Source organism: Electrona antarctica (genome assembly GCF_951216825.1).
Source record: "Electrona antarctica genome assembly, contig: scaffold_58, whole genome shotgun sequence".
NCBI classification, from domain to species: Eukaryota; Metazoa; Chordata; class Actinopteri; order Myctophiformes; family Myctophidae; genus Electrona; species Electrona antarctica.
Window position 1 is genome coordinate 731,916 of NW_027638206.1, and position 22,031 is coordinate 753,946.

At 48.7% G+C, this 22,031-nt stretch overlaps 1 protein-coding gene across 3 annotated transcripts; it reads right to left on the reverse strand.

Annotated features, from left to right (window-relative positions):
* Positions 1–854: 854 nt before the first annotated feature.
* On the reverse strand, positions 855–20,101 carry LOC306918298 (KICSTOR subunit 2-like). Of its 3 annotated transcripts, XR_013789319.1 has the most exons (6): positions 19,738–20,101; positions 19,041–19,239; positions 14,506–14,794; positions 2,496–3,030; positions 1,521–1,873; positions 855–899 (listed from the first exon to the last, which is right to left on the reverse strand). XR_013789319.1 is itself a non-coding variant. In XM_079531190.1 (5 exons), exons 2-5 carry the CDS (start codon positions 19,201–19,203, stop codon positions 1,580–1,582), a joined length of 1,281 nt encoding a protein of 426 aa, XP_079387316.1. In that variant the 5' UTR covers positions 19,204–19,239; positions 19,693–19,799; the 3' UTR covers positions 1,051–1,579. The 3 variants fall into 3 exon arrangements, 2 of the variants coding, with proteins under 2 accessions (XP_079387316.1, XP_079387315.1); XM_079531190.1 differs by lacking the exon at positions 855–899 and having other exon boundaries at positions 1,051–1,873; positions 19,693–19,799; XM_079531189.1 differs by lacking the exon at positions 855–899 and having other exon boundaries at positions 1,052–1,873; positions 19,738–20,100.
* Positions 20,102–22,031: the final 1,930 nt, after the last annotated feature.

Genomic DNA, 22,031 nt, shown 5'->3' on the forward strand with positions numbered 1-22,031 from the left:
ACCCGGGTTCGACCAGCAGCAGCAGCTCTCAGCCCTTGGACCCGGGTTCGACCAGCAGCAGCAGCTCTCAGCCCTTGGACCCGGGTTCGACCAGCAGCAGCAGCTCTCAGCCCTTGGACCCGGGTTCGACCAGCAGCAGCAGCTCTCAGCCCTTGGACCCGGGTTCGACCAGCAGCAGCAGCTCTCAGCCCTTGGACCCGGGTTCGACCAGCAGCAGCAGCTCTCAGCCCTTGGACCCGGGTTCGACCAGCAGCAGCAGCAGCTCTCAGCCCTTGGACCTGGGTTCGAGGGGCAGCAGCTCTCAGCCCTTGGACCTGGGTTCGAGGGGCAGCAGCTCTCAGCCCTTGGACCTGGGTTCGAGGGGCAGCAGCTCTCAGCCCTTGGACCTGGGTTCGAGGGGCAGCAGCTCTCAGCCCTTGGACCCGGGTTCGAGGGGCAGCAGCTCTCGGCCCTTGGACCTGGGTTCGAGGGGCAGCAGCTCTCAGCCCTTGGACCCGGGTTCGAGGGGCAGCTCTCAGCCCTTGGACCCGGGTTCGAGGGGCAGCAGCTCTCAGCCCTTGGACCCGGGTTCGAGGGGCAGCTCTCAGCCCTTGGACCCGGGTTTGACCAGCAGCAGCAGCAGCTCTCAGCCCTTGGACCCGGGTTCGACCAGCAGCAGCAGCTCTCAGCCCTTGGACCCGGGTTCGACCAGCAGCAGCAGCAGCTCTCAGCCCTTGGACCTGGGTTCGAGGGGCAGCAGCTCTCAGCCCTTGGACCTGGGTTCGAGGGGCAGCAGCTCTCAGCCCTTGGACCTGGGTTCGAGGGGCAGCAGCTCTCAGCCCTTGGACCTGGGTTCGAGGGGCAGCAGCTCTCAGCCCTTGGACCCGGGTTCGAGGGGCAGCAGCTCTCGGCCCTTGGACCTGGGTTCGAGGGGCAGCAGCTCTCAGCCCTTGGACCCGGGTTCGAGGGGCAGCTCTCAGCCCTTGGACCCGGGTTCGAGGGGCAGCAGCTCTCAGCCCTTGGACCCGGGTTCGAGGGGCAGCTCTCAGCCCTTGGACCCGGGTTTGACCAGCAGCAGCAGCAGCTCTCAGCCCTTGGACCTGGGTTCGAGGGGCAGCAGCTCTCAGCCCTTGGACCCGGGTTCGAGGGGCAGCAGCTCTCGGCCCTTGGACCCGGGTTCGAGGGGCAGCTCTCAGCCCTTGGACCCGGGTTTGACCAGCAGCAGCAGCAGCTCTCAGCCCTTGGACCCGGGTTCGAGGGGCAGCTCTCAGCCCTTGGACCCGGGTTTGACCAGCAGCAGCAGCAGCTCTCAGCCCTTGGACCTGGGTTCGAGGGCAGCTCATCAGCCCTTGGACCTGGGTTCGAGGGCAGCTCATCAGCCCTTGGACCTGGGTTCGAGGGCAGCTCTCAGCCCTTGGACCCGGGTTCGAGGGGCAGCTCAGCCCTTGGACCCGGGTTCGAGGGGAAGCAGCTCTCAGCCCTTGGGTTCGAGGGGTAGCTCTCAGCCCTTGGGTTCGAGGGGTAGCTCTCAGCCCTTGGACCCGGGGTCGAGGGGAAGCAGCTCTCAGCCCTTGGACCCGGGTTCGAGGGGAAGCAGCTCTCAGCCCTTGGACCCGGGTTTGAGCGTGCTGAACGGTTTGGAGTTGCGCAGCGAGCCAGAGATCTCCTGGAGGAAGGCGGTGATGTGCGAGTCCTTCTCGGACTTCCGGCCGTCGAAGATGACCACCAGGGTGAAGCGCGGCTCGGGCCGGGTCAGGTAGTAGGTGCTCTGGACCTTATCGTCGTAGAAGTGGACCACCTTGTCCAGCGCGTTGAGCTCCGAGGCGCGGTCGCCCATCATCATGATGACGTTGGGCCAGTGGGTCAGCGGACGCTCCCCGGACGGCAGGGACACCTGGAACGGGAACGTGACACCCGAGTTAAAAACGTTCACTCTGAAAGAATATATATTCAAAGATTTGCGCCACATTTTTACGATTTTTCAAAAATATCAGACCTACAAGCTCATAGCGCTATGAGCTTGTAGGTCTGCTATTTTTCAATAGCTAAAGTATAACATAATGTTTAAAACACCACAAGGGGTTCCCGTCCCAGAATGGGTTAGAGAACTGCTGACAGAGTTAGCAACTCTGCCACCTGGTGGTGAAATGGGAAAATTACATTTCCATCTATTAGGGGTGTAACGATAGTAACTGCATCGGAAAATCGATTTTAATTTCTAGAATTGAAGTGTATCGAAATGAAAACTGCAACATTGATTATGTATCGTATCGTTTTGCAATGCAAATAATCGATTGTATCAATACTACATTTTTTGTTTGAGGTATTTAGCAAGTTTTAGAAGATAAAACTTGCAGCACTCGGTGCCGCGCTACGAGCTTGTAGATCTGCTATTTTTGAAAGAAACGTGAAAATGTGCCTCAAATCTTTGAATATATATTTTTCTCGTCAGGATTTAGAAGGTATTTGTAGAATCGTCCTCAGGTCTAAACGAGTATCCAGTAGAACCCTCGTACCACGGCGGGGAACTGCTCCACTCCTTTGGGCGCCTCGCGGTAGCTCTGCGGGTGGTGGTACCCGTGGCCCTGGAAGCTGTCCGAGCCTTGGTTGTCGAACACCAGCGAGACGTTGTTGGCGTCGTGCTTGCGGACGAAGGAGCAGATCTTGCCGTGGTAGTCGGGCGTGGTGCGCGCCGTCAGGGCCCGCATGTCGGCCGGCGCGGCCGTCTGCCGGCTCAGCGCCTCGTGGAAGTAGAAGCTGAACTTGGCCAGCAGGGCGGCGTGGAAGCGCTGCAGCCAGACGTAGAGGTGGGGCGGCGCGGCGGCCTTCTGCGACTGGCCTCCGAAGAGGTGCTTGGCGGTGCGGGTCTCCCTCTGCCGCTGGAACAGCTGCCCCCAGGCGCTCAGCTTGGAGCTGGCCCCGTGCAGGTTGAGCAGGGCGGGCAGGAAGCGCCACTCGGACACCTCCGCCTGGCAGCGCAGCAGCTGGGTCACCACGTCCACCTCCGTCTGGAAGCTCTCCTCCACGCGGCCCAGGATGGGGTGGTGGAACCTGGACGGAAGGAATTAGTGCAGGTGTTACCATAGACATATATACGTAGACGCCCTTTCCGGCTCTGAGGCGCGTGTCACCATTGAAGGCACAATTTTCCCGACATTCCTTGCAAAGCATTAGCGGAAGCTTGTCAAGCTTCCGCGTGCGTCCAACAAGTCCCGGAAAAGACGCGCTGTGATTGGCCAGTAGTCACTTGAGTGACAGCAAGAGACATGGAGGAGTCGCATGAGTGACGTCACTTGGGCAGCGACGCAGTCGCCTTCAGCAAATCCCTTCAGCACTTCTAAATAAGAAAGCTGCGGAGAACTGTTGCTTTGTGTTCACTCTTTAATGTTTTCTGTTAGTAATCTAATCCCCCCTGGCTCTGATGTTGTATTGTTAATAACTTTGTTGTTTGTGTTTGTTTGTTTGTCTTGTTTTGTATTGTAATGTATATTGTCATGACTGTTATAAAGATTTGTAAAAAAAAATAAAAAGCCTTCAGCTGCACTTCCGCCTTCATTGGGATACACGTCGCTCCAATGAACTGCAACGGCCAGTGAGGCATCTATTGTTTATAATATCTATGGGTGTTACTAGCCTGGATCCAGCCCAAAGACCCCGCCCACTCTCTGAGTGGACTGAGTCTCAAGAAAGCTACAGTCTGATAATCAGGCTAGGGTGTTACAGCAAGAAGCCAGACGACTGTTGTGACGGTGGTACGGTACCTGTTGTGACGGTGGTACGGTACCTGTTGTGACGGTGGTACGGTACCTGTTGTGACGGTGGTACGGTACCTGTTGTGACGGTGGTACGGTACCTGTTGTGACGGTGGTACGGTACCTGTTGTGACGGTGGTACGGTACCTGTTGTGACGGTGGTACGGTACCTGTTGTGACGGTGGTACGGTACCTGTTGTGACGGTGGTACGGTACCTGTTGTGACGGTGGTACGGTACCTGTTGTGACGGTGGTACGGTACCTGTTGTGACGGTGGTACGGTACCTGTTGTGACGGTGATACGGTACCTGTTGTGACGGTGGTACGGTACCTGTTGTGACGGTGGTACGGTACCTGTTGTGACGGTGGTACGGTACCTGTTGTGACGGTGGTACGGTACCCGTTGTGACGGTGGTACGGTACCTGTTGTGACGGTGGTACGGTACCTATTGTGACGGTGGTACGGTGCCTGTTGTGACGGTGGTACGGTACCTGTTGTGACGGTGGTACGGTACCTGTTGTGACGGTGGTACGGTACCTGTTGTGACGGTGGTACGGTACCTGTTGTGACGGTGGTACGGTACCTGTTGTGACGGTGGTACGGTACCTGTTGTGACGGTGGTACGGTACCTGTTGTGACGGTGGTACGGTACCTGTTGTGACGGTGGTACAGTACCTGTTGTGACGGTGGTACGGTACCTGTTGTGACGGTGGTACGGTACCTGTTGTGACGGTGGTACGGTACCTGTTGTGACGGTGGTACGGTACCTGTTGTGACGGTGGTACGGTACCTGTTGTGACGGTGGTACGGTACCTGTTGTGACGGTGGTACGGTACCTGCCCCAGATTTAGAGCGCCATAAAACCATACACTCACTGTATGTGTACAATTTAGGCATTTATCAGACGCTCTTAATCCAGAGCGATTTAAGCAAGAACAAAAGCATGTCAATACATCACATACATAAAAAGTTGTTATCATGAAAACATGCGTAAGCTAAGAACGTAACCGTGGAATATCTATATAATGAAACTATGTATATAAACTATACTATACTATACTATAAAGTGCTATGACTACATGAAATGCAATTCTAGTGCTGTCTACGCAACATGTTATAAGTCTGTATAAAATGCTATCTAAGTCTACATAAAGTGCTATCTAAGGGGCTAGGGCAAGTGCTACGGGCCATGATGGAGTCTGAAAAGGTGGGTTTTCAGACTACGGCGGAAGATTGGGAGTGAGTCTGTAGTTCTGACTGCAATGGGAAGTTCATTCCATAGTTTAGATTGGGAGTGAGTCTGTAGTTCTGACTGTAATGGGAAGTTCATTCCATAGTTTAGATTGGGAGTGAGTCTGTAGTTCTGACTAATGGGAAGTTCATTCCATAGTTTAGATTGGGAGTGAGTCTGTAGTTCTGACTGTAATGGGAAGTTCATTCCATAGTTTAGATTGGGAGTGAGTCTGTAGTTCTGACTGTAATGGGAAGTTCATTCCATAGTTTAGATTGGGAGTGAGTCTGTAGTTCTGACTGCAATGGGAAGTTCATTCCATAGTTTAGATTGGGAGTGAGTCTGTAGTTCTGACTGTAATGGGAAGTTCATTCCATAGTTTAGATTGGGAGTTAGTCTGTAGTTCTGACTGCAATGGGAAGTTCATTCCATAGTTTAGATTGGGAGTGAGTCTGTAGTTCTGACTGTAATGGGAAGTTCATTCCATAGTTTAGATTGGGAGTGAGTCTGTAGTTCTGACTGTAATGGGAAGTTCATTCCATAGTTTAGATTGGGAGTGAGTCTGTAGTTCTGACTGCAATGGGAAGTTCATTCCATAGTTTAGATTGGGAGTGAGTCTGTAGTTCTGACTGTAATGGGAAGTTCATTCTATAGTTTAGATTGGGAGTGAGTCTGTAGTTCTGACTGTAATGGGAAGTTCATTCCATAGTTTAGATTGGGAGTGAGTCTGTAGTTCTGACTGTAATGGGAAGTTCATTCCATAGTTTAGATTGGGAGTGAGTCTGTAGTTCTGACTGCAATGGGAAGTTCATTCCATAGTTTAGATTGGGAGTGAGTCTGTAGTTCTGACTGCAATGGGAAGTTCATTCCATAGTTTAGATTGGGAGTGAGTCTGTAGTTCTGACTGTAATGGGAAGTTCATTCCATAGTTTAGATTGGGAGTGAGTCTGTAGTTCTGACTGCAATGGGAAGTTCATTCCATAGTTTAGATTGGGAGTGAGTCTGTAGTTCTGACTGTAATGGGAAGTTCATTCCATAGTTTAGATTGGGAGTGAGTCTGTAGTTCTGACTGCAATGGGAAGTTCATTCCATAGTTTAGATTGGGAGTGAGTCAGTAGTTCTGACTGCAATGGGAAGTTCATTCCATAGTTTAGATTGGGAGTGAGTCTGTAGTTCTGACTGCAATGGGAAGTTCATTCCATAGTTTAGATTGGGAGTGAGTCAGTAGTTCTGACTGTAATGGGAAGTTCATTCCATAGTTTAGATTGGGAGTGAGTCAGTAGTTCTGACTGCAATGGGAAGTTCATTCCATAGTTTAGATTGGGAGTGAGTCAGTAGTTCTGACTGCAATGGGAAGTTCATTCCATAGTTTAGATTGGGAGTGAGTCAGTAGTTCTGACTGCAATGGGAAGTTCATTCCATAGTTTAGATTGGGAGTGAGTCTGTAGTTCTGACTGCAATGGGAAGTTCATTCCATAGTTTAGATTGGGAGTGAGTCAGTAGTTCTGACTGCAATGGGAAGTTCATTCCATAGTTTAGATTGGGAGTGAGTCAGTAGTTCTGACTGTAATGGGAAGTTCATTCCATAGTTTTGGAGCCAGAAGGGAGAAGAGTTTGTCGTTGTTGTATGTGTGATAATAATGCTAGCATAGCTGATGTCTGTGGAACAGCCATGGATCTATAGTTCTCTCTCTGCTGATGGATGAATCCCCTGTGGTCTGATGCAGAGCGCATCACCTTCACCCCTCACTGCTCTGCATCACCTTCACCCCTCACTGCTCTGCATCACCTTCACCCCTCACTGCTCCCCGTGGTCTGATGCAGAGCGCATCACCTTCACCCCTCACTGCTCCCTGTGGTCTGATGCAGAGCGCATCACCTTCACCCCTCACTGCTCCCTGTGGTCTGATGCAGAGCGCATCACCTTCACCCCTCACTGCTCTGCCAACTCACTGACTGATGTGTGGGTTCTTGTTGTGTTGTCAGATTGTGACCCCGCTGAAATTTATTTCACTGCAGCTCAACCATGCAAAGGTTATACGGCTATTTTGGTTTGGCAAAGTCTGACCTTCTGCTGAAGTCAGCAGAAAGACTTCCTGCACCCCCCACCTCACTCTAACAGAACAACCACCTCACTCTAACAGAACAACCACCTCACTTTAACAGAACAACCACCTCACGGTCTCCACTTTAACAGAACAACCACCTCACGGTCTCTACTCTAACAGAACAACCACCTCACGGTCTCCACTCTAACAGAACAACCACCTCACGGTCTCCACTCTAACAGAACAACCACCTCACGGTCTCTACTCTAACAGAACAACCACCTCACGGTCTCTACTTTAACAGAACAACCACCTCACGGTCTCCACTCTAACAGAACAACCACCTCACGGTCTCTACTTTAACAGAACAACCACCTCACGGTCTCCACTCTAACAGAACAACCACCTCACGGTCTCTACTCTAACAGAACAACCACCTCACGGTCTCTACTCTAACAGAACAACCACCTCACGGTCTCTACTTTAACAGAACAACCACCTCACGGTCTCCACTCTAACAGAACAACCACCTCACGGTCTCTACTTTAACAGAACAACCACCTCACGGTCTCCACTCTAACAGAACAACCACCTCACGGTCTCTACTCTAACAGAACAACCACCTCACGGTCTCCACTCTAACAGAACAACCACCTCACGGTCTCTACTCTAACAGAACAACCACCTCACGGTCTCTACTCTAACAGAACAACCACCTCACGGTCTCCACTTTAACAGAACAACCACCTCACGGTCTCTACTCTAACAGAACAACCACCTCACGGTCTCCACTCTAACAGAACAACCACCTCACGGTCTCCACTTTAACAGAACAACCACCTCACGGTCTCTACTCTAACAGAACAACCACCTCACGGTCTCTACTCTAACAGAACAACCACCTCACGGTCTCCACTTTAACAGAACAACCACCTCACGGTCTCTACTCTAACAGAACAACCACCTCACGGTCTCCACTCTAACAGAACAACCACCTCACGGTCTCCACTTTAACAGAACAACCACCTCACGGTCTCCACTCTAACAGAACAACCACCTCACTTTAACAGAACAACCACCTCACGGTCTCCACTCTAACAGAACAACCACCTCACTTTAACAGAACAACCACCTCACGGTCTCCACTCTAACAGAACAACCACCTCACGGTCTCCACTCTAACAGAACAACCACCTCACAGTCTCCACTCTAACAGAACAACCACCTCACGGTCTCTACTCTAACAGAACAACCACCTCACGGTCTCTACTCTAACAGAACAACCACCTCACGGTCTCCACTCTAACAGAACAACCACCTCACGGTCTCCACTCTAACAGAACAACCACCTCACGGTCTCCACTCTAACAGAACAACCACCTCACGGTCTCCACTCTAACAGAACAACCACCTCACGGTCTCCACTCTAACAGAACAACCACCTCACGGTCTCCACTCTAACAGAACAACCACCTCACGGTCTCCACTTTAACAGAACAACCACCTCACGGTCTCCACTCTAACAGAACAACCACCTCACGGTCTCTACTCTAACAGAACAACCACCTCACGGTCTCCACTCTAACAGAACAACCACCTCACGGTCTCCACTTTAACAGAACAACCACCTCACGGTCTCCACTTTAACAGAACAACCACCTCACGGTCTCCACTCTAACAGAACAACCACCTCACGGTCTCCACTCTAACAGAACAACCACCTCACGGTCTCCACTCTAACAGAACAACCACCTCACGGTCTCTACTCTAACAGAACAACCACCTCACGGTCTCCACTCTAACAGAACAACCACCTCACGGTCTCTACTCTAACAGAACAACCACCTCACGGTCTCCACTTTAACAGAACAACCACCTCACGGTCTCTACTCTAACAGAACAACCACCTCACGGTCTCTACTCTAACAGAACAACCACCTCACGGTCTCTACTCTAACAGAACAACCACCTCACGGTCTCCACTTTAACAGAACAACCACCTCACGGTCTCCACTTTAACAGAACAACCACCTCACGGTCTCTACTCTAACAGAACAACCACCTCACGGTCTCCACTCTAACAGAACAACCACCTCACGGTCTCTACTCTAACAGAACAACCACCTCACGGTCTCCACTCTAACAGAACAACCACCTCACGGTCTCTACTCTAACAGAACAACCACCTCACGGTCTCCACTTTAACAGAACAACCACCTCACGGTCTCCACTCTAACAGAACAACCACCTCACGGTCTCCACTCTAACAGAACAACCACCTCACGGTCTCTACTCTAACAGAACAACCACCTCACGGTCTCCACTCTAACAGAACAACCACCTCACGGTCTCCACTTTAACAGAACAACCACCTCACGGTCTCTACTCTAACAGAACAACCACCTCACGGTCTCCACTCTAACAGAACAACCACCTCACGGTCTCTACTCTAACAGAACAACCACCTCACGGTCTCCACTTTAACAGAACAACCACCTCACGGTCTCCACTCTAACAGAACAACCACCTCACGGTCTCTACTCTAACAGAACAACCACCTCACGGTCTCCACTCTAACAGAACAACCACCTCACGGTCTCCACTTTAACAGAACAACCACCTCACGGTCTCCACTCTAACAGAACAACCACCTCACGGTCTCCACTCTAACAGAACAACCACCTCACGGTCTCCACTCTAACAGAACAACCACCTCACGGTCTCCACTTTAACAGAACAACCACCTCACGGTCTCCACTCTAACAGAACAACCACCTCACGGTCTCCACTCTAACAGAACAACCACCTCACGGTCTCCACTCTAACAGAACAACCACCTCACGGTCTCTACTCTAACAGAACAACCACCTCACGGTCTCCACTCTAACAGAACAACCACCTCACGGTCTCCACTCTAACAGAACAACCACCTCACGGTCTCTACTCTAACAGAACAACCACCTCACGGTCTCTACTCTAACAGAACAACCACCTCACGGTCTCCACTCTAACAGAACAACCACCTCACAGTCTCTACTCTAACAGAACAACCACCTCACGGTCTCTACTCTAACAGAACAACCACCTCACGGTCTCCACTCTAACAGAACAACCACCTCACGGTCTCCACTCTAACAGAACAACCACCTCACGGTCTCCACTTTAACAGAACAACCACCTCACGGTCTCCACTCTAACAGAACAACCACCTCACGGTCTCCACTTTAACAGAACAACCACCTCACGGCCTCCACTTTAACAGAACAACCACCTCACGGTCTCCACTCTAACAGAACAACCACCTCACGGTCTCTACTCTAACAGAACAACCACCTCACGGTCTCTACTCTAACAGAACAACCACCTCACGGTCTCCACTTTAACAGAACAACCACCTCACGGTCTCCACTTTAACAGAACAACCACCTCACGGTCTCTACTCTAACAGAACAACCACCTCACGGTCTCTACTCTAACAGAACAACCACCTCACGGTCTCCCCTTTAACAGAACAACCACCTCACGGTCTCTACTCTAACAGAACAACCACCTCACGGTCTCTACTCTAACAGAACAACCACCTCACGGTCTCCACTCTAACAGAACAACCACCTCACGGTCTCTACTCTAACAGAACAACCACCTCACGGTCTCCACTCTAACAGAACAACCACCTCACGGTCTCCACTTTAACAGAACAACCACCTCACGGTCTCTACTCTAACAGAACAACCACCTCACGGTCTCCACTCTAACAGAACAACCACCTCACGGTCTCTACTCTAACAGAACAACCACCTCACGGTCTCTACTCTAACAGAACAACCACCTCACGGTCTCCACTCTAACAGAACAACCACCTCACGGTCTCCACTCTAACAGAACAACCACCTCACGGTCTCTACTCTAACAGAACAACCACCTCACGGTCTCTACTCTAACAGAACAACCACCTCACGGTCTCTACTCTAACAGAACAACCACCTCACGGTCTCCACTCTAACAGAACAACCACCTCACGGTCTCTACTCTAACAGAACAACCACCTCACGGTCTCTACTCTAACAGAACAACCACCTCACGGTCTCTACTCTAACAGAACAACCACCTCACGGTCTCCACTTTAACAGAACAACCACCTCACGGTCTCTACTCTAACAGAACAACCACCTCACGGTCTCCACTCTAACAGAACAACCACCTCACGGTCTCCACTCTAACAGAACAACCACCTCACGGTCTCTACTCTAACAGAACAACCACCTCACGGTCTCTACTCTAACAGAACAACCACCTCACGGTCTCCACTTTAACAGAACAACCACCTCACGGTCTCCACTCTAACAGAACAACCACCTCACTTTAACAGAACAACCACCTCACGGTCTCCACTCTAACAGAACAACCACCTCACGGTCTCTACTCTAACAGAACAACCACCTCACGGTCTCCACTCTAACAGAACAACCACCTCACTTTAACAGAACAACCACCTCACGGTCTCCCCTTTAACAGAACAACCACCTCACGGTCTCCCCTTTAACAGAACAACCACCTCACGGTCTCCCCTTTAACAGAACAACCACCTCACGGTCTCTACTCTAACAGAACAACCACCTCACGGTCTCCCCTTTAACAGAACAACCACCTCACGGTCTCTACTCTAACAGAACAACCACCTCACGGTCTCTACTCTAACAGAACAACCACCTCACGGTCTCCACTCTAACAGAACAACCACCTCACGGTCTCCCCTTTAACAGAACAACCACCTCACGGTCTCCACTCTAACAGAACAACCACCTCACGGTCTCTACTCTAACAGAACAACGACCTCACGGTCTCCACTCTAACAGAACAACCACCTCACGGTCTCTACTCTAACAGAACAACCACCTCACGGTCTCCACTCTAACAGAACAACCACCTCACGGTCTCTACTCTAACAGAACAACCACCTCACGGTCTCCACTCTAACAGAACAACCACCTCACGGTCTCTACTCTAACAGAACAACCACCTCACGGTCTCCACTCTAACAGAACAACCACCTCACGGTCTCCACTCTAACAGAACAACCACCTCACGGTCTCTACTCTAACAGAACAACCACCTCACGGTCTCCACTCTAACAGAACAACCACCTCACGGTCTCCACTCTAACAGAACAACCACCTCACTCTAACAGAACAACCACCTCACGGTCTCCACTTTAACAGAACAACCACCTCACGGTCTCTACTCTAACAGAACAACCACCTCACGGTCTCCACTCTAACAGAACAACCACCTCACGGTCTCCACTCTAACAGAACAACCACCTCACGGTCTCCACTCTAACAGAACAACCACCTCACGGTCTCCACTCTAACAGAACAACCACCTCACGGTCTCCACTCTAACAGAACAACCACCTCACGGTCTCCACTCTAACAGAACAACCACCTCACGGTCTCCACTTTAACAGAACAACCACCTCACGGCCTCCACTTTAACAGAACAACCACCTCACGGTCTCCACTCTAACAGAACAACCACCTCACTCTAACAGAACAACCACCTCACGGTCTCCACTCTAACAGAACAACCACCTCACGGTCTCTACTCTAACAGAACAACCACCTCACGGTCTCCACTCTAACAGAACAACCACCTCACGGTCTCCACTCTAACAGAACAACCACCTCACGGTCTCCACTCTAACAGAACAACCACCTCACGGTCTCCACTCTAACAGAACAACCACCTCACGGTCTCCACTCTAACAGAACAACCACCTCACGGTCTCCACTCTAACAGAACAACCACCTCACGGTCTCCACTTTAACAGAACAACCACCTCACGGCCTCCACTTTAACAGAACAACCACCTCACGGTCTCCACTCTAACAGAACAACCACCTCACGGTCTCCACTTTAACAGAACAACCACCTCACGGCCTCCACTTTAACAGAACAACCACCTCACGGTCTCCACTCTAACAGAACAACCACCTCACGGTCTCCACTCTAACAGAACAACCACCTCACGGTCTCCACTTTAACAGAACAACCACCTCACGGCCTCCACTTTAACAGAACAACCACCTCACGGTCTCCACTTTAACAGAACAACCACCTCACGGTCTCTACTCTAACAGAACAACCACCTCACGGTCTCTACTCTAACAGAACAACCACCTCACGGTCTCTACTCTAACAGAACAACCACCTCACGGTCTCTACTCTAACAGAACAACCACCTCACGGTCTCCACTCTAACAGAACAACCACCTCACGGTCTCCACTCTAACAGAACAACCACCTCACGGTAACACAAACTAAAAGAAAAAGGAGTGAAAGAACATTTAGACCAAAATACTTTTGGCCAACGTCGTTCTACAAAAGTATAAATTAAGATTTAGAACTGCAAAATCATACAAAATGCGCATTCACTGTATCACGACATCTCTGAAAAGACATACTTATCGTGGAGACATTTTACCGCGATACGATATTTATCACCATATCGCCCACCCCTACGCAGTGGTGATTTTGGCAGCAAATTTTGTTTTTAGTTTTAGTCATAGTCTCTTCAATAGTTTCCATTTTGTTTCAGTCACCTGGAATGTTTTAGTGTTTAGTCTAGTTTTAGTCGACTAAATATCATACGATTTTTGTCGACTAAATCTACAGGTGATTTAGTCCAGGGGTTCTCAACGTTTTTGGACGGGGACCCCCAGAAATGCTTTGGCCGTGTCTCGTGACCCCCGCCCCGCCCCCCTCCCCACCCCCAATACGAATTGACCGCTACAATAACCATAATAATAGTGAAAATACATCATGAATAAATACTGAAACCAGATATAATCATTAAGGAAAGTTTATGCATGTACTATGTGTACTATGTAAACTCTTCATTTCTCTTTTCCAGCTTTTCTTTTTTTTTTATAATTTGGGGACTCCCCCAAATTTATTTGGCGACCCCCCCGGGGGGGTCGCGACCCACGGGTTGAGAACCGCTGATTTAGTCGACTAAAATGTATTTTGGTGGGCCTTGATGCCATCGTAATGACTGTTTTTACACTTGCTGAAAATAGCAGATGTTGTGGGCTTGTAGATCTGCTATTTTCAGCATGCAACCAAGTGTAAAATGACTTATACTGGATCTCTTGTCCACTAGTCCCTTCCTAACATTTTAGTCTAGTTATTATTTGTTTGTTATTAATTGTCAGTATATTTAGTCTTAGTTTTAGTCGTCGTAGCTTAGTTTTCATTTAGTTTCCATTTAGTTTTCCTCAGTGAAAAAAGGTAGTCGATGATGAACATTTTTTCGCCTTGGTTTTAGTCGACAAAATCAACATTGCCCCTACGACACCACACACACACACACACACACACACACACACACACACACACACACACACACACACACACACACACACACACACACACACACACACACACACACACACACACACACACACACACACACACACACACACACACACACACCTCGTGCTGTACTTCTGAAGCACGGCGTCCAGCATGGTGACCAGTTCGTCCGAGTTGACGTTCTTCTGCCCGCTCAGCGAGTGCATCTTCTCGAACATGTCGGCCATCTCCACGCGGGCCTGCGTGAAGTGGCAGAGCTGCTCCGACAGGTGCGACAGCAGGTCCTCCAGGTAAGGGGCGGAGCCTGGCGGGGCGTGGCGCCCCGTGGTCACCACCTTCCGCAGCTCGTTGTACAGGGAGGTGTAGATGGTGCGGATGGAGTCCTTACGGCTGAAGAACGACTGGCCGCCTGGAGGGAGGAGCAGCGGGTTGGTTAGAATGGGCTCCCGGGGACCCCCAGGGGTCCTTCAGGGGAGTTCCAGGGGGTCCCCAGCTAAATGATAGTTAGTAACCAAATGGACCCTTTAACAGGTCTCTAACTCAAGTCCTGTCTTTTCAAATGGGGGTCCGCGGGGCTAATTAGTGTCAATTCGGGGGTCCTTGACATGGAAGAGTTTGAGAACCAGTGACACACACACACACACACACACACACACACACACACACACACACACACACACACACACACACACACACACACACACACACACACACACACACACACACACACACACACACACACACACACACACACACACACACACACACACACACAGGAGAGTAGTGGTTGTACTATGTAGAAATGGTTGACAGAATGACAGTGTAAATTCATCCACGGGCAGCAGCGCCATCTGTTGTTGGAAATATGTATTGCTACCAGACTGAGTTGGCAACAACATTTAGGCCCTCATTTATCAACCGTGCGTACGCCAAAATATGGGTGCACCCATTTCCGCCAAAGCTTGAAATTGAACAAAAATCACGTCTGGTCGGGAGCCGTCGTACGCTTTGTCGTAGAACAGCGGAGCAGAACTGCTGACACGCTGTCACAGGCATCTAAACATATGTTTTCACTCCTAAAATGTTAATATAAAACTGTATGTATATACATGTAAAAAAAAGAAAAAGAGATTTCCAACTTTACAAGTAATTAAAATCGTGCAATTAAAAACAATATAACATGTTTACAATGTATTAGTTTGTGCTTAATCAAACAGTGCTTTACTGGCCTTGTTATGCGAGCGCACTTGTGAGATGATTTGGGAGCGCATCGCATGCGGCATGAGCGTGACATCAGATGCCTATATAATCACTGTGATATTATAAAAAAAAGGCACATGGACTGCACGCCTTTATTTCCAAGTGACAATGACAAGCATACAGCTTGCCTATTTGCAATTGTAGCAGGCTATAGGCGTAAGGGGCTTAATCATTCACCATTTAAATAAGTGCTTTGACAGTTCAGATAAAAGCGAGATCATTTTCGGGGGTCGGGAGGACGGGACCGCGGCGTGCGTCGCCAGCCCAGCACATACCAGCACACATGCAAACCTTCATCCATATGTTTATGATTCGTTCATCAATGATCAAATCACTCCATAAACGTTGATTATGACTGCCTTGACGACATGGTAGCTCTCATGCAGGCATCACTCACCCACATGACTTATCACAGCAGTGCGCAGTCTCACTGATCGCCTTCGCCGTGCACTGTGCACGAATGGGTAAAATTAATATAGGCCAGCCTACAAACGTATTCCATTCATGGCGATGCGATGTGTCATGTAGCCTTGAGGTGCGTGCGTGCATGCGTGGACATGACAGAAAGGCAAGCGAGGTGAGAGGGAAACAGACAGGGTAGGCCTACAGCTTTATTTAATTCATGCAGGTGTTCGTTCTTTATTTATTTAAGATACAACACACCAGTTAGTTGGGCTTGCAAGTTGCGTGTGCGTGCGTGCGTCTGTGTGTGTGTGTGTGTATGAGAGAGTGGGGTGAAAAAATAGTTTCCCCCTTGAAGGGGGAAACTATTTTCTTTCCTGTAACTATGGTTTCCAAGATCGTACTGCAGTTGTTCATGTCGCAAAAATGAGGGCGAGGCTTGATTTCATAGGGCGTGCCAGATAGATTTCAGCCGTCACATTTATTAACGTCGCAACGAAATTAAGGAAGGATCAGCTGTTTGCGATCACTTTATAAATGCCGTGGCGACGTGGGTGTACTATGAAACCTACACTCGAATTTGGGGCAGATTTTACACTCAATTGATAAATGAGGGCCAAAGTATGTATTTATACAAATTCTTAATGCAAAGTTTTGAGGACTTTACAATTATGTTCTCCTCTGTGGCAGTATTAGGCGCGATTCATACTCCTATTTTAGAGCCGAATAAAAGTGGGTTCGGCTCTGTAGAGCCTACAATGTGACATCATTGGGCTCTGTAGAGCCTACAATGTGACATCATTTGGCTCTGTAGAGCCTGAATGTGACATCATTTGGCTCTGTAGAGCCTACAATGTGACATCATTTGGCTCTGTAGAGCCTGAATGTGACGTCATTTGGCTCTGTAGAGCCTACAATGTGACATCATTTGGCTCTGTAGAGCCTGAATGTGACGTCATTTGGCTCTGTAGAGCCTACAATGTGACATCATTTGGCTCTGTAGAGCCTGAATGTGACATCATTTGGCTCTGTAGAGCCTGAATGTGACATCATTTGGCTCTGTAGAGCCTGAATGTGACGTCATTTGGCTCTGTAGAGCCTACAATGTGACATCATTTGGCTCTGTAGAGCCTACAATGTGACATCATTTGGCTCTGTAGAGCCTACAATGTGACATCATTGGGCTCTGTAGAGCCTACAATGTGACATCATTTGGCTCTGTAGAGCCTACAATGTGACATCATTTGGCTCTGTAGAGCCTACAATGTGACATCATTTGGCTCTGTAGAGCCTACAATGTGACATCATTTGGCTCTGTAGAGCCTACAATGTGACATCATTTGGCTCTGTAGAGCCTACAATGTGACGTCATTTGGCTCTGTAGAGCCTACAATGTGACGTCATTTGGCTCTGTAGAGCCTACAATGTGACGTCATTTGGCTCTGTAGAGCCTACAATGTGACATCATTTGGCTCTGTAGAGCCTACAATGTGACATCATTTGGCTCTGTAGAGCCTGAATGTGACATCATTTGGCTCTGTAGAGCCTGAATGTGACGTCATTTGGCTCTGTAGAGCCTACAATGTGACATCATTTGGCTCTGTAGAGCCTACAATGTGACATCATTTGGCTCTGTAGAGCCTACAATGTGACATCATTTGGCTCTGTAGAGCCTGCATGTGACGTCATTTGAGGTTCGGGGGGGCGGGTACCGTCCTAAAGTCGGCTCTTCGGTGCTACTGAAACTTTCTGACAAGCCGAAATCATTCCGGCACTACAGCGGTAAAATAGGAGTATGAATCGGCCCTAAGTTCTTCTGGCTCTGAAGAGGCTCCATTCCATTTGGTCTGCATATTGAGAGGTAGATATGTAGATGTAAATATAATATATTTTATAAATATATTGAGACAGGTAGATATGTAGGCACGGTTGAGGAGGATAGATTATGTAGTCTGTGTGATCTAAAGGAAATTGAAAATAAAATGTTCTGTCCCAGGAATGTCATGTTGTGGTAGATATTTACCTAGTTTCTGCCCCAGGAATGTCATGTTGTGGTAGAATAGATCTATAGATAGATAGATAGATATTTACCTAGTTTTTGCCCCAGGAATGTCATGTTGTGGTAGATTATATTTACCTAGTTTCTGCCCCAGGAATGTCATGTTGTGGTAGGTATTTACCTAGTTTCTGCCCCAGGAATGTCATGTTGTGGTAGATTATATTTACCTAGTTTCTGCCCCAGGAATGTCATGTTGTGGTAGGTATTTACCTAGTTTCTGCCCCAGGAATGTCATGTTGTGGTAGATTATATTTACCTAGTTTCTGCCCCAGGAATGTCATGTTGTGGTAGGTATTTACCTAGTTTCTGCCCCAGGAATGTCATGTTGTGGTAGATTATATTTACCTAGTTTCTGCCCCAGGAATGTCATGTTGTGGTAGATTATATTTACCTAGTTTCTGCCCCAGGAATGTCATGTTGTGGTAGGTATTTACCTAGTTTCTGCCCCAGGAATGTCATGTTGTGGTAGATTATATTTACCTAGTTTCTGCCCCAGGAATGTCATGTTGTGGTAGATTATATTTACCTAGTTTCTGCCCCAGGAATGTCATGTTGTTGTAGGTATTTACCTAGTTTCTGCCCCAGGAATGTCATGTTGTGGTAGATTATATTTACCTAGTTTCTGCCCCAGGAATGTCATGTTGTGGTAGATTATATTTACCTAGTTTCTGCCCCAGGAATGTCATGTTGTGGTAGATTATATTTACCTAGTTTCTGCCCCAGGAATGTCATGTTGTGGTAGGTATTTACCTAGTTTCTGCCCCAGGAATGTCATGTTGTGGTAGATTATATTTACCTAGTTTCTGCCCCAGGAATGTCATGTTGTGGTAGATTATATTTACCTAGTTTCTGCCCCAGGAATGTCATGTTGTGGTAGATTATATTTACCTAGTTTCTGCCCCAGGAATGTCATGTTGTGGTAGATTATATTTACCTAGTTTCTGCCCCAGGAATGTCATGTTGTGGTAGGCCTTCTCGGCGGCTGCCAGGTGTCCCAGGGCGGCCAGCAGGGAGGTCCAGGTCGGGCCTCCTGGCCCGGTGGACCGGCTGTCCTTCTCCTTCTCCACGTAGTCCTTGGCCCGGTCGAAGGAGAACATGCCCAGCTGCGTGAAGAAGCTCTCCAGGATGGCCACCTTGATTGATTGATGAAATTAAATTAACAGATTGGAGAATTACAGTACATTTCAAGCACAACTCAAGACAAAACTATTAACTGTGGACACCATAAACTTACCTCCCGATCTATAGCTGACGCACCCCCCTCCCACATGGAAATAGAAATTGCATAATCTATGAGACATTTATTTCCTTGTAATCCACATATATGCACATACTGGTATATAAACCTGAATATGGCATAACATAATAGCATAGTCTATATTCTGCATGCCATATATGTTGGAATAATATGTTAATAATATATTTAAAATAAAACCATAGCACCACCATTAATTAGCCTTTCCATGCCGCCGCGCACCCCCTAGAAGGAGCTCGCGCGCCACAAGGGGTGCCGCGCGCCACAAGGGGTGCCGCGCGCCACAAGGGGTGCCGCGCGCCACAGTTTGGGAACCATGAAGCAAACGTACACTTTGTTTACAACTATAGGGTCCACCATGTTCAATTCATCATACCTCCCTGGGGACGGGCCGCAGCTGGTCCTCGGCACCGGGACCGGCCTCTGTCGTCATGATGATGATGACCTCATCAATAAAATCACTTTTATTTATATAATACAATAAGTCAAGTTGACTTTAGTGACTTTTAGTCTGCTGTGAAGTGATTCTCCCTCAATAATAAATTAATCCCACTTTCTCGACACTGATGACGAGAATCTGCAGCACAATTAACGACAATCGGACATTATTTAAACTTTGCACATTATAATAGTTATCGTCGCTATAATCGTCCCCCTAGATGTTAACCAGAAGTATCTATATTAGAGAGATGTTGTGGTGCTGATGATGATGATGATGGGGTGAAGGAGACGCCATGTTGTTGCGCTACATGATGTCAACACTACGGAGAGGGAGGAGGGTCAGACCGCACGGAAACGCGATGTCCTCCCGTTGGCGTTATACTGCCCCCTATGGTTACTGTCTAGAGTCATTATTTATTTTTACTGTTATTTATTATTATACATTTTTTTCATGTATCAGTCCTGACGCATGGACTGTTTTCAACCCCTTTCATGTCAATAAGGACCATTATTTATTTATTCAGCATTTATTTTGAGCCCACAGGGTCTTTGATGAGATTTACTTCAGCCTCTCTCAGGCCCAAAATGAAAAGAATATTTATGTTATTGATGGATAAGATTTTGGCCACAATTTCCATCCATGCTGAATTTATGTTGGTATATATCTTAACATAGGAGAGACAACAGGCAAAACAAACGTTAAAAAAAAGAACAATTCTACATTCTCTAATTGTGGATATTTATTGTAAATTAAAGTAGCCTATTATGCAGACCTGTGTTTAACAATAAGTTAACTCTTGAGAGTGTAAGATGATTTTACACTAGTTAAAAATATATAAGGGTCCATTTGGTTACCAATTAACTCTCCATCATTTAGCTGGGGACCACCTGGAACCCCCTCAAGGACCACTGGTGGTCCCCGGACCACCTGGAACCCCCTCAAGGACCACTCAAGGACCACTGGTGGTCCCCGGACCACCTGGAACCCCCTCAAGGACCACTGGTGTTCCCCGGACCACCTGGTGTACCCCGGACCACCTGGAACCCCCCCAAGGACCACTGGTGTTCCCCGGACCACCTGGTGTTCCCCGGACCACCTGGTGTTCCCCGGACCACCTGGAACCCCCTCAAGGACCACTGGTGTTCCCCGGACCACCTGGTTTTCCCCCGGACCACCTGGAACCCCCTCAAGGACCACTGGTGTTCCCCGGACCACCTGGTGTTCCCCGGACCACCTGGAACCCCCTCAAGGACCACTGGTGTTCCCCGGACCACCTGGTGTTCCCCGGACCACCTGGAACCCCCTCAAGGACCACTGCCACTGGTGGTGGTCTCCGGAGTCCAGACCTGGTTGACGAGAACCTTTTCGTGTCAAAGACCCCCAAATTGACGGACCCCCATTTAATGGCATTTCTATCTCTGGGACCCCCAATTTATATTGTAAAATCAATGTTAATTTAACTCTGTCATTTGTAGGCTACACACATTAGACTATCATTTAGCTGGGGACCCCCTGGAACTCCCTCAAGGGGAGCCTGGGGGTCCCCGGACCCCACTTTGGGGGTCCGGGGACCGCTGGTCTAGAGTGTAGACCAGCGGTTCCCAAAGTGTCCCCTGCAGATAGGCTAGTTATAGGAGCCAAATGGACCCTCATGGGTCTATAACGGGTCCATTTGGTTCCGTTCGTACACTCTCAGAGTTAAATTAACCTTCAATTTACAATATAAATTGGGGGTCCCAGAGATAGAAATGCCATTAAAATGGGGTCCCGTAGCCTAATGCAGGTCAAACTGGGGGTCCTTGAAATGAAAATGGTTGAGAATCACTGCTAGAGCCGTAAAAATCTTCTCTTATGGGGGTCCCTGGCATATATTTTTCAAATGTGGGTCCGCAGGCTAATAAATGTCAATTTGGGGGTCCTTGACATGAAAAAGCTTGGGGACCCCTGTCTGGTCTAGAGACCATTCTAGACACTATAGACTGAGCCGGACCGGATGAGCAACATGCCTAAAACATGGTCCTCTGCTGCCCCCGTGTGTTGAAGCTGAGTTCATAGGGGAAACAATTTATTACAAGCTTTAAACTTGCAATTATACTTATCATATTTACCATGTGAGTGATATTTTTAACATTAGCCTATAACTTTATAATTCTACACAGACATTGGGACACATTGGGGAGAAAGATCATGTTTTATCCACCGTGGCGCTGTGTGTTAAATGTGTTGTA

What these genes read in the sequence shown, in the direction of transcription:
- LOC306918298 (XM_079531189.1), bottom strand. Translation starts at nt 19,794, where the DNA reads ATGACGACAGAGGCCGGTCCCGGTGCCGAGGACCAGCTGCGGCCCGTC. An exon ending in TGCGGCCCGTCCCCAGGGAG is followed by an intron (nt 19,240 to 19,737) that starts GTATGATGAATT and finishes CAATCAATCAAG; the next exon opens with GTGGCCATCCTGGAGAGCTT. An exon ending in ATTCCTGGGGCAGAAACTAG is followed by an intron (nt 14,795 to 19,040) that starts GTAAATATAATC and finishes TCCTCCCTCCAG; the next exon opens with GCGGCCAGTCGTTCTTCAGC.